At 41.8% G+C, this 12943-nt stretch overlaps 2 protein-coding genes across 3 annotated transcripts in view; both read right to left on the bottom strand.

Moving 5' to 3' along the window:
* Positions 1-3425: 3425 nt before the first annotated feature.
* On the bottom strand, positions 3426-8319 carry LOC142139983 (uncharacterized). The gene is made up of 3 exons (XM_075197846.1): positions 8287-8319; positions 5691-6578; positions 3426-4235 (listed from the first exon to the last, which is right to left on the bottom strand). Exons 1-3 carry the CDS (start codon positions 8317-8319, stop codon positions 3729-3731), a joined length of 1428 nt encoding a protein of 475 aa, XP_075053947.1. The 3' UTR covers positions 3426-3728.
* LOC142139592 (uncharacterized) overlaps positions 6567-12943 on the bottom strand; it is a 64479-nt gene continuing 58102 nt past the window's right edge. For both annotated transcript variants that reach the window (XM_075197325.1, XM_075197326.1), the window contains exons 8-9: positions 11289-11369; positions 6567-7916 (exon numbers count right to left, since the gene is read on the bottom strand). The gene's annotated coding sequence lies outside the window, so the exon portion shown is untranslated. The remainder of the gene's footprint in view (positions 7917-11288; positions 11370-12943) is intronic.

Genomic DNA, 12943 nt, shown 5'->3' with positions numbered 1-12943 from the left:
TACACAGACTGCTAGCAAAATAACCCTATTGAACTGACTTCATTTGCCTGATTGATTAGATTACTGCCACTTATCTCACAGACTTCTCTGGCTCTAGCAGCAACAGGATATGTCACAGGTCAGACAGATCAGTTTAACAGAATTGATATATATCCTAAGACCTGTTAATTAAGTAGCTAGTCCTCTGAATAAAATAACAAGTTGAAGTCTACAGAAGTGAATCTAGCATTAGCAGACAAGTGATTTGCAGTCTATGGGGCATATTCAAAACTTTTTTTTTTGCGCCGCGAACAAACTATTACCGTTAATACGGTAATAGATAGCTGGATTTCAGCTCGCGGCTCAGGGAGCTGCAAGCTGAAATCCAGCGAGTAAATTACCGTATTAACTTTTTTTCCGCGCACGATTACCGTAATACAGTTTCTGCCCAGAATTGAATACGCCCCTATAATTGATAGCTAGATGCTGTACCAAACAAGAATGCTGTGCTTATAATCTGATGATCCTGCGATATAGGGAATCAGGTTACATGCCTGAAAAGTCCAGCATTGGCAGACCAATAACCTATGGAATGTACTTTGTGGCTGGATGCTGTACCGGTAAGTCAAATAAATCTTTTCAGCTAAATATCTACACTCTAGGTGGAGTTTGTGACTTATACAGAGCTTACTAGATACACTATGTCAGGATGAGGGCCTCAATAAAATATCAAATTGATAAATAGAAATAATAAAACATAATTTTCCTTCGAATAAATGTTTTGGCTTTTTTACTTTAAAACATTTGGTCAAGTAGCCTATTAGGAGGTAATTAGGTTCAGCAGACATTCTGTCAGGAAGCTAATCGAGATATGCAGACCACATCCATGCATTTGTCTTTGATCCTTTGTTTTTTATTTAGAGGAGATGTAACCACTAAGGGGCATATTCAATTAGCTTTTTGATTCGCGGTAACGCGCGTTGCCGCGAAAAGTGCGCGTTCTTGCGGGTATTACGGTACCGCATTAACGCGGATTTTCGTTCGCAACCCTATGGGCTGCGAACGAAAATCCACGTTATTGCGGTACCGTGTATTACGTTTCGCGGCTGTTCCGGCGCGTTACCGCGAATCTAAAAGCTAATTGAATATGCCCCTAAGTGTAAATTAGGGAAAGCTATAATATAGGTGAGAACCTCATAGACAAATTCAAAACATGAAGTCTGTCTATGCAGGTATACAAAAATATAAACTTCAAAGAACATGCCTTCATCTTTTGGGAAATCAGTGTCCCACTCTGTACTTGGGGGCAAAAACCGCACAAGGGTTGTAAAGTATAAATACTAATTGTACAGGGAGACATCAGTAGTCACATGTCTTTCAGAATGACCTGATAATGTTGTAATTCTATCATATTTGGTATTGACATGTGCATGAGGTTATGACTTGATTATTGAAGGGCTAGTTATGTCTCTGGGATATATCTGAAAAAAAGTAAAGAAAGATCAAATCTTTTGGAATGTTTTGGAGCAAACCATAGTTTACACCAAGGGGACATTTCCGTCTCCCACCTTAGTATCTACACTACTCCTCTGAATGCCGCCCCATTTGAGTTGACTTAAAATGCCTGTATGTGAAGGGACAAATTGTCAGACATTTGGGAAATCAATCAACATTGATAAACTATCATCTTTCTTGGCGCAGATTATACAACTCGTATGTAGTTTATACTCTGAAATTTATCATTATTTTACATGTTATGCTGTTATGTTATGTCATCTTTTCTTTATTGTTTTAATGACCTATAAGCATTGCACTTTTTTGTATATTCAATCTAACATTTAATAAGTGCTGTCCTTTTTGCTCTAAACGAATGTACTGCCTGTTTAGAAGAGGTTGATTGCTTGGCTGTGTTAACCCTTTAAATACCAGTGTGTGAAGTGTTAACTATCTTTGCTATCCGAGCGCAGAGTGTGCACAATTGGGTAATTAAGTCATAGGATTGCTACAGGCCTTATACGTAGCTGGTGGCAGTTGGTGAGAGGTGTGGAAGTGTGAGCCTGTGTGGGGAAAGGGACCAGCTAAATCTGCAGCCTAAGAGATAGGTGAGAGTGAGATTGAGACTGGAATCCAATGTGTTCCCTTACAGTAAGCTTCCTAGTCACGAGTGCGCAGAGGGTGGTTTGAAGTGGGATAGAGATGAGATAATGTTTGACCTTTTGAATATATGATAAAATATTAAATCAGGGAGCTGATAGAGTCGGCTATTCCTGACACACTATTACTAATATGTGCAGTAAAGTGGTATACCTTTGTATTGTTGTGTACTTTTATTGGGATTTAAATTATTTAAGTGCTGACCTATTGATACATGCACTCTGGTCAACATTTTATCCCTTTACATGGCCCAGCACAAAAGTTTACTTCGCTTATGTTAACGTTACCTATTGTTTTTATTTCATATGTTTGTTCAATCTCACTGTTCTTTGATAAACCTTTCAGATGCTATTGATAACGTTTGAAATTGTTTTTCTTTCTATAAACTGGAGCTATATAATATGTTCCTGGGTGGGATCAGGTGGCGGTGGGGCTGGATTAGATTATGCATCATGGCAGAATAATCTAGAATATATTTTTTCTTTTGAGATATATTACGCTGTTTCACAATGTCATGAGTTATAAGGAGGATCATTATCCAGGTACATTTTTAAGATATTTCAAGAGAAAGATGGTTATCCCGGCTCCAAAACTACCGCTACTAATACACGTACTTAGTATTTTTTTTATTACTGTAATGGAGCTTAAATTTGTATCAGAAATTCTCTCCAGACAAGTACTTCAACAGGCAGATTATGGACTATTTCCACACTTGGAAATACTTTAGGAGCTTCCTATTCCTTATTTTGAAATCTGTCAAATAGAAGCAAAGTGGAGCTATTCCAGGCGACAGTGAATAATTATTATTATTTTTAAATTCTGTTAAATTAACATAAATAATCATCAAAAAGACAAAGTGCACAGCAAAATAAAAACTCTCCTGTAATCAGCAAATCCCATCTTGAGAAAGCCATGGATGAAATGGAGGTTCATTACCATTCACTTTTTATGTGCAGTTTTTCTTGTATTTTGTAAACTAAAACACACCATTCTTGATTCTATACTATACATAATACTGTGTTATCCCCTCAGTCTTGTTGTTTTCTGCAACAATGCCTTATTCTTTAAATTAACAATTTGTGTAAGATCGTCACTAATGTCACGTGATCATTCAGACCCCATCAGAAGTCTGTATGGAAAAGTGTTAGACAGTGAGCGTGCTTCTGCCAGTACCTGGGCTGACCACACTGTCCTTAATACTCCGAACTATTTATCCTGCCCAGAAGGTGGCTGACTTCATGCAGACATGTCAAAGGGAGATAAAATAGAATAAAACACAACCACTGGCGTAATACATGGAAATAGAATTGTTTATTTTTTTGAGGTTAAAAAAAGAAAAAAAAGATTCTAAACCCTAAATCTCATTCTATTCACAAAAGAAAAATATGTTGTACAGTACATATACTGTATAGAAACCGCCCACGGAGCAGAAGGGCAATACAGTACATGTTTAATTTCTCACATTTCATAGTGATGATGTCAAAACTAAAACCTTGAATTTTATTAAGATATATTTCCCAGAGTGTACTAAATTACTTTAAAAAGGTAAAAAACCAAATATATATTTATATACAGAAACACATATTTATATCTCCTCACGCCGAGACAGAGAGAGAGAGAGAGAAAGTGTGAGACAGACAGAGAGAGAGGGGGAAGAGAGAGAAAGAGAGGAAGAGAATGAGGAAAAGAGAGGATGAGAGAGAGGGGAAGAGAGGGGGGGGAAGAGCGAGAGAGAGGGGGAAAGAGGGAGAGAGAGAGAGAAAGAGGGGGGAAGAGAGAGAGAGAGGGGGGGGAAGAGAGAGAGAGGGGATGGAGAGAGGAAGAGATGGGGAAGAGAGAGAGAGAGAGGGGGGAAGAGAGAGAGAGGAGGGGAAGAGAGAGAGAGGGGGGAAGAGAGAGAGGGGGAAGAGAGAGAATGGAAGAGATGGGGAAAAGAGAGAGAGAGAGGAAGATAGAGGCAAAGAAAGATAGAGGCAAAGAGAGCAAGAGGGAGAGAACGACAGAGAGAGAGAGGGGGAGAGGGAGAGAGTGAGAAGAAAGAGAGTGAGAAGAGAGAAAGAGAGGGAGGAGAGAGGGGGCGAAGAGAGAGAGGGGGAAGAGAGGTAAAGTGAGAGAGCGAGAAGCAGAGAGGAAGACAAACACAGAGAGAGAGGGAGAGAAGAGAGAGGGAGAAGAGAGAGAGAGGGAGGGAAAAGAGAGGGAGGGAGAAGAGAGAGAGGGAGAAGAGAGGGAGGTAGAAAAGAGAGAGAGGGAGAAGAGAGAAAGGGGAAAAGAGAAAGAGAGGAGGGAAGAGATAGAGAGCGAGTGGGGAAGAGAGGGAGAGGGAGAGGAGGGGGAGAGAGAGAGGAGGGGGAGGGAGAGAGGAAGAGATGGGGAAGAGAGAGAGAGGGGAATATAGAGGCAAAGAGAGAGAGAGGGAGAGAGAAAGATGAGAGACAGAGAGAGGAAGAGGAGAGAGAGGGGGAGAAAGAGAGGAGAGATTGAGTGAGTGAGAAGAGAGAGAGAGAGGGGGAAGAGAGAGAGGGGAGGGAAGGAGAGAGGAAGAGATGGGGAAGAGAGAGAGAGGAAGAGAGAGGGGGGAAGAGAGAGAGGGGAGGGACGGAGAGAGGAAGAGATGGGGAAGAGAGAGAGATGGAGAGAGAGGTAAAGAGAGAGAATGAGAAGCAGAGAGAGGGAGAGAGAGAGGGAAAAGAGAGAGAGGGAGAAGAGAGAGAGGGAAGGAGAAAAGAGAGGGGGAGAGGAGAGAGAGGAGGGGGAGAAGAGAGAGGAGGGGGAGAAGAGAGAGGGAGGGAGAAAAGAGAGAGAGGGGGAGAAGAGAGAGACGGAAGAGAGAGAGTGGGGATGAGAGAGAGAGAGAGCAAGTGGGGAGGTGAGAGTGAGAGGAAGGAAGAGAGAGCGAGAGAGGGGAAGAGAGAGAGGGGAGGGATGGAGAGAGAAGGAGATGGGGAAGAGAGAGAGAGAGGAAGAGAGGGGAGGGAGGGAGAGAGGAAGAGATGGAGGAAGAGAGAGAAAGATAGAGGCAAAGAGAGATAGAGGCAAAGAGAGCGAGAGGCAGAGAGAGAGGGGGGAGAGAATGACAGAGAGAGAGGGGGAGAAATAGATGGAGAGAGGAAGATGAAGAGAGGCGAAGAGAGGGAGACAAGAGAGAGAGGGAGAAGAAAGAGTGTGAGTGAGAAGAGAGAAAGAGAGAGGGAGAAGAGAGAGAGAGAGGGGAAGAGGGAGGAGAGAGAGAGTGGGAGAAGAGAGGGAGGGAGAAAAGAGAGAGGGAGACGAGAGAGAGGAGAAAAGAGAAAGAGGAGGGAAGAGAGCGAGTGGGGCAGAGAGAGAGAGAGAGAGAGAGAGAGGAAGAGTGGGGAAGAGAGAGGGGAATATTGAGGCAAAGAGAGGGAGAGAGGAACATGAAGAGAGGCAGAGATAATAAGAGAAGAGAGGGAGAGAAGAGAGAGGGAGAAGAAAGAGAGAAGAGAGAAGAGAGAAAGAGAGAGAGGGGGGAGAGGGGGAAGAGAGAGGGAGGGAGAGCGGAAGAGATGGGGGAAGAGAGAGAGGAAGAGAGAGAGGTAGAGAGAGAGAACGAGAAGCAGAGAGAGGAAGAGAGAGGGGGAGAAGAGAGAGAGGGAGCAGAGAGAGAGGGAGAAGAGAGAGAGGGAGAAGAGAGGGGGAGAAAGAAAGAGAGAGGAGGAGAAAGAGGGGAAAAAGAGAGAGGGGGAAGAGAGAGAGAGCGAGTGGGGAGGAGAGAGTGAGAGGAAGGAAGAGAGGGAGAGAATAAGAGAGAGCGATAGAGGGGAAGAGATAGATAGGGGAAGAGAGAGCGATAGAGGGTAAGAGAGAGATAGGGGAAGAGAGAGAGGGGAGGGAGGGAGAGAGGAAGAGAGGCAAATAGAGAGAGCGAGAGGCAGAGAAAGAGAGAGGGGGGGGAGAGCGGGAGAGAGAGAGGGAGAGAGGAAGATGAACAGAGTCAGCGAGAGGGAGAGAGAGGGAGAAGAGAGAGAAGAAAGAGAGGGAGGCGAGAGAGGGGGAAGAGAGAGCGAAAGAGGGGGAAGAGAGAGAGAGCGCGAGTGGGGAAGAGAGAGAGCGAGAGAGGAAGAGAGAATGGTGGGAGGGAGATAGGGGGGAGGGAAGGAGGGAGAGATAGGTAAGAGAAAGAGAGAGAGGAAGAGAGATGCAAAGAGAGAGAGCGAGAGGCAGTGAGAGAGAGAGGAAGTGAGAGGCAGAGAGAGGAAGAGAGAGGAAGAGAAAAAAGAGAGAGGGGAGAAGAAAGAGAGAGAGAGGAAGAGATGGGGAAGAGAGAGAGAGAGGAAGAGAGAGGCAAAGAGAGAGAGCGAGAGGCAGACAGAGAGAGGAAGAGAGTGACAGAGAGAGAGGGGGGAGAGAAGACAGAGAGAGGGAGAAGAGAGAGAGAGGTATGTTATTTTAGAAATCAATTCAGCCGATGGATTTGGGTATTGCTAAAAGTGGAGGCTGCAGACCATTGGAAGTGCAAGTGCAAGAAGGCATTTAGAGGATTCCTTTGCAGAGAAGCATTTCTAGCAGCTGAAGATTGGCTTGAACTATTGTTTGACACTTATGAGAGCGACTTCACTTATTGGTGTGCTTATATACGCACTTAGTTTGGGAAATAGAGCGTACAAAGTTTTGTGGTTTTTTTATGTATATTTAAATAGAATGTCCTGCACTTCTAACCTTCCTGTGTACTACAACTCAAAATAATACAGAGATAAGTAGGTTAGAGGCGCAGGACACCTTTCCTCTTATGTAACCATAAGTAGCTTACTTTGTTCCTGCTGTCTCCTGTGTTTCTATTTCATATTTACAATTGATCTATTTAAAAGCACTACAATGATTTTCTTTGGCTTAAGAGAACCGTTTCATTTCATATATTCTGGATATGTATATAATAAATGGAAAAATCAAGATTAGACTCTGCAAAGTTAATTTAATAATATTTCCTTTTCCCCTCTATGTTTAGAAATTTTGGGTCATTATACATTGTATCGGGCCACAGACATTTTTCAACTCTAATTTTCACCCGTCTTGAACATAACATTTCAAAATCTTAACTAACAAAGTTGAGGCTATGAGAGGGTCACTTCTGACTGTAACACAGTAAATATAACATAGGATAATATAAATGTTGTCTGGTCTAATGTCTGTATTATGTGTAAGCACTAAGTCCTATTTAAAATCTATTAAAAGTTGCTGTCTTGTAGTGCACACTATTACTTTATGCTGTAATAATGTGCAGTTTCTATATATTCATTTCTGTAGATCTGCAGAACATTGCCCCATGCCAACAAGGGCTAATTATTGGATTCCTAATTAACAAACAGCAAATGGGGGACCTATGAAAACTGATACACAAGAAAAAATGACCAATTGCTACTGAACATACATAGACAAACATTTATACATATACAATATAAATATAGAAAAATATATTGTGCAAATGTGCATGTGCACATATTATATATCAACATTTTATAAAAATGGTTCATTAGATCTCTTAAACAGATCATTATATATCACATAATTCCGCATATAATACATCGGAATACAATTTAAAATTTCTTAACACACACAGACAGACACAATAGTGTTAATTTTGTTAGCAGCCAATTAACCGACTGGTATGTTTTTGGCGTGTGGGAGGAAAGTGGAGCACCTGGAAGAATCCCACGCAAACACGGGGAGAACATACAAACTCCAATCCTGTTTGTCTTCTGAAAAAAGTCTTCTTTGGCAGTTGCATTTTGTGCTGTTGGTCATTTTGTTTCTGAATGTACCGACTGAAAACCAGAAAGAATTATTCCATTAAAACGCTTTGAAATATAGAAACTAATATACAAGGTCAGAATGTGAAATATCATTTATCACCCTAAATAATATTTAATATCTGCTGAATCCAATCTGATGTACATTCCGCTATTTAGTAGAAAAAAAATAAAAAATAAGGCTATAGAGGAAGGCTTAAGTCAAAAGCACCGGAGTTTGTTAATACTGAGCTATATAAAATGACTAAACATTGTGAGACCTATGTTATTAAATGTTAAATTACCATTTTGTACAAAAAAACGATAATTATTGACATAGATCAAATTAATAAGTACCATTGTGTTTTTATTATTTTTCTAGATGCCATTATAGTGAATCTGTTACCGGGGTGAATGGAATGTTTTGTTTCTCATACATGTACTCTAGAAGGGTAGGGACACATATAATAAAACAATAATGATACATACGGGAGATCCGGGGGAGAAGTAATGTGACATGGGTAAGGGGAGGGCGTGGTGGCATTGTCGCGTCACCATAGCTTAATTACGTGATTAAGCCCTGCCCTCTCCATTCACTGCCGTGGGTTTCAGAAAATGCGGGAGCTTTGCCTACTTTTCCGAAAGTCGAGAGCCTCCAGGGAATTCCGGGAGAGTAGGCAAGTATGTAATAATAATCTTGTCTGAAGGAGGCAGCACATGTCTTACAGCAAGCTAATATGTTCCACCGGCAATCCTAATTCCTGCACATGCTCCCTACATACTAATACACACAGGACGACCAGGACATCTGGTGCACAGAAAGTAGGAGGCAGGCCATTTATTTTATTATATGTGCTCCAAAGACTTATTAAAATTCAAAAAAAAAAAAAAAACAACAAAGAGACAGTAAGGAAAAATCATTAGGAGGTGCAGAGTCCAAATGACCAAAAATCAAATAAAAGTCCAGCTTCCTCCCCCTTTAAATTACATTACTTAGTGGTCTCCTCATTTGCTCCTCCGGCATCTCATGCATGGGCAGACTTGGAGGCTGCCTATCTTTCCATACCCGGCCTGTCTGGCCTCTGGGGAGTTCCCTCTGTTATTCGGAAGGCCCTAACCAAACGTTTTCCAACTCGAGTTTGCGGCTGGGATCTGGGAGACCTGCAAGGGCCATCTCTCTATCTTTCCTAACCCTCTGCACATTATACCCCTTTGGCATAACCCCACCTTCCCTCCGGGAATGTCCAGATCTTTCTCTCGGCTATGGACCAGGGCGGGATTCCGTTTTGCAGGAAGCCTTCTTGAGCGAGGAAGGCCTATATCCTATGACGCCCTCTGTTCCAGAGTCCCTAACTTTCACCCGCCTTTCTACCAATATCTGCAGGTTCGGCACTTCCTCCTGTCACTCCTGTCGGACAATTCACCTCACTCCCCCTCCCAATTTGAATCTCTCTGCCTTTCTTCCCCTTTGCGAAGGGGTATGATCTCGTTTTTGTATAGTCTCCTACTGGGGAAATTGGTGCCTTCCGGGAACGCACATGAGAGGGAGTGGGAGAGGGATCTGGGCCCTCCCCTGGAGGAGGACTGCTGGGAGACCATCAGGCTGAATGTGGCTTCTAGCTCCATCTCCACATTAATTTAGGAAAATGCATACAAAGTTTACTACAGGTGGTATCTCACACCTGACAGGCTCGCAAAGATGTACCAGTCAGCCTCTCCCGATTGCTGGAGAAATTGTGGTCAGCGAGGCACCTTTGTGCACATTTGGTGGTCATGCCCTGTTATTTCCTCCTTCTGGGACAGGGTTTCGAGACTTCTTTCCTCCCTCCTCCAATGCCCTATTAGGAAGAACCCATGGTCCTTCCTACTGTGTTATCCTATACAGGACCTAGACACCCACTCTGCAAAACTTGTTTCACATGTCCTGGCAGCCGCCAGATGCCTGATTGCTAAATTTTGGAAACAGGTGGACCCCCCCCCCCTGAATCTCTTCTCTTAGATCATATATATGGTTCATTGCCAACATGGAAAAAATCACGTCACTACTGCGAGACAAAGAAGACAAATTTCATCAAATTTGGGCCCCCTGGCTTTATGCCTAGGATCCCCGCAGTTTTCTCTTCCTCCAAATAATCTCCCCCCACACAATTCCAGATAACATCGACCCCCTTACTACATTAAAGTGCTCCCATGCAGACCTGATAGCGCTCCCTTCTGAAGGTGAACATGCTTTTCTTAGTATACCCTACACCCCCTTCAATGCCCACTTCCTTTTCCCTCCGCCCTTTACCCATCACTATCTTGTTATATTGCAATACATTTGACTGTTTTGTGAGTGACATTGCTGGATACCTACTCTGCTCTGTGATTATTTCAATCAAAATGCTTGTTGTTTTATGTTTATGTCATTCATACTTTATTATGCAATAAAACTTTGAGTTAAAAAAAAAAATTACATTACTTCAGTTTATTCCTAAAACTCTGCTTGGTTTAGCCATAAGTAGGGCTGAAATAAATTATGAGTGAAGGTACATCAGGACTGTATTATTAGGTGTCATTTTTGTGCATTTAAAGCTTTTTATTATATAGTTTGTAGTAGGAGAAGTTAGCATGCTGAACTTTTAATGGGACACCTTTGGTGGAGAATCCCATCAGCACGGAGTAATGTACAGTAACACACGTCACACAGAAAAACTGACACCTGTAATAAACAGTCCACATGCACAAAGTATGGTTTAAAAGAAAATAAACAGTCACTAAAACATATAGAGCGGGCGGAGGTCCAATTCAGCATGAGCAACAGCAACACAGTATCTGAGGCGATGCGTCTCCGTGGACTATTCCGGAGGCACATTGCGTTGAATTAAATCTCCCACATAGAATTATATAATTAAAGACACGGACAGTGTATCCCCCTACCCAGATCCTCAATTCGCTCCAGTGCTAGACAGCCGGGGCTAGTTTAAGCTACAACAGGGAGACATAGTGAAAACCAGCAACAGGTTGGTCAGCGGTGGACTGATGTTTTTGGAGGTAACTACAATGGATTAAGACTATTAACAAGACTTTTATTCAGTTAATTACACAATATATCATGTCTTTCTTGATCTGGCCCCTTTTATGGTGCAAGCTGCTGCTTATCTGCAAGTGGTGCAATCTTGCAGAGATCTGGGAACATTTGTGGAAATCTAAGAAAAAAGCTGTGTTTGAGCTGCAGAATCACCGCTTCACACTCTGTAAATAACCTCTATAATGTACACGCAAGGACTCTCCTGACCACTCCCCTATGTGACATAATCTTCGTAGACAACCCTCCAGTACGTGTTTAAAAAACAACAAGAGGAGTACAACAGGCAGTTTATTTCTGGCAGCTCCCACTGAACAACGGCTTGACATTTAGTAACTTACCCCGTCTTTTTTGCACTATTATTTGGCGTTTCAGCAGCTTAAAGGAGTGTGTCGCACTCTATATTTAGGTTCTTGCCTGACCTGTAGGGGTAGAAGAGAATAACCTAAATGAATACATAATCTAGTATGACTGTGGGTAATACCGCTACTTTAAGAAAAATAATATTACATGTTATTTTTTAAAGATTCTAAAACATTATTGATCAGTTCCATTTGATTAGACACCATTTGATGTTTCAATACTAGGGTTGTGGGCAACATTGAGATTATGTCACTGTACAATAAGGACAAGTCAAAGAAGCACATAACAGCAGATGACCCAGGCCCGACACCAGTTTGTACTCGCATTAAGAGAATAAAACAAACAAAAACACACAGTATGAAGGTGGAAAGTAGAGTTATTGGAAATTTAAAATGACAAATCTGTCAGATTCTGCAAGGCACACGTGGTAGTCCAATTCTTGCTGAAATATGAGCTTATGGGTGAACCAAGTGAGAACCACCAACTTGGCGCTACTAGGGGGGTATTCAATTGTTGCTTTTAACGCGCTAAAACAAAAAAAAACGAGCGCTCTAAAAATATTAGCGTTAATACGGTAATATGCGCGTAAATACCGTTAATACGGTAGTTTACTCACTGAATTTCATCTTGCAGCTCAGGGAGCTGCGAGATGAAATTTAGCGAGTAATTACCGTATTAACGCTAATATTTTTAGAACGCTCATTTTTTTTGTTTTAGCGCGTTAACGGCAACAATTGAATACCCCCCTAGAGTCCTAAAGGCAAATTCACTAATGTATCACTCACATTGGCTTCTTTCTTGTAGACAAGTAGTTACTACAGTCTGTTACCAAATCCTCTATCCCATCACATGGTCTTCCTACAATCTACTTTAGTTGTGATATAACTCCATACAACACAGCACCTCGTCAATAACGTTTCAATGATTACTAACTATCCAACCCTGAGTCACAATCATATCTAAACCAACCTAGAACTGGTTACTTTGACAACAGCTCTAATGACACTTCTACCAACAAGATGATGCAACTTTAAGTCAACCACAAGGCGAACAGCCCTTCAAACTGCCTCAAGAATAATAATAAAAAAAAACACAATACCAAACCACTTTTGGTACAAAATCAAATAACCAACTTAAGAAAAAGAAAACAAAACAATAAAACCAACACAACTATGAAGAGATCCAGGGAACTATGAAAACCAAGAGGGGAATGGCAGTCACTGACTGTAGTGTAAAAGTTGTGATTAATTTTGGTAAATGGAATTTCCATCTAAACTAAAGTGAACAAAGTAGGCAAAATGCTTGCAAATTAGGTTTGTAATCAACAGACCTGTGCCTGCATCAGTTTCTATAAAAAGGATCTCCCAACATCCCAACCTTCTACAGAAGACAGTAACAAAGTCTTAGAAACTGCATCCTAAAGAGAAACTGCTCGCAGACTTAAGAGAACTGTGAGTTTGAAACAGAATCAGGTGAGTTAGAACACAGAAACAGGTGCACATATATTGGCGCTACACTTAACATCTGATACAATGTTTGGACTAGTGCAGTGGATGTAAAGCTTTTGTTTTGCAGGAAACATTCTGGAAACTCAGCTATTGTCCAATCTGTAGGCAATTTTCTTTGTTGCGGG

This window comes from Mixophyes fleayi, chromosome 2 (assembly GCF_038048845.1).
Source record: "Mixophyes fleayi isolate aMixFle1 chromosome 2, aMixFle1.hap1, whole genome shotgun sequence".
NCBI lineage: Eukaryota > Metazoa > Chordata > Amphibia > Anura > Limnodynastidae > Mixophyes > Mixophyes fleayi.
Note: the sequence above shows the minus strand (reverse complement) of the source record. Positions and strands in the feature narration are given on the sequence as shown.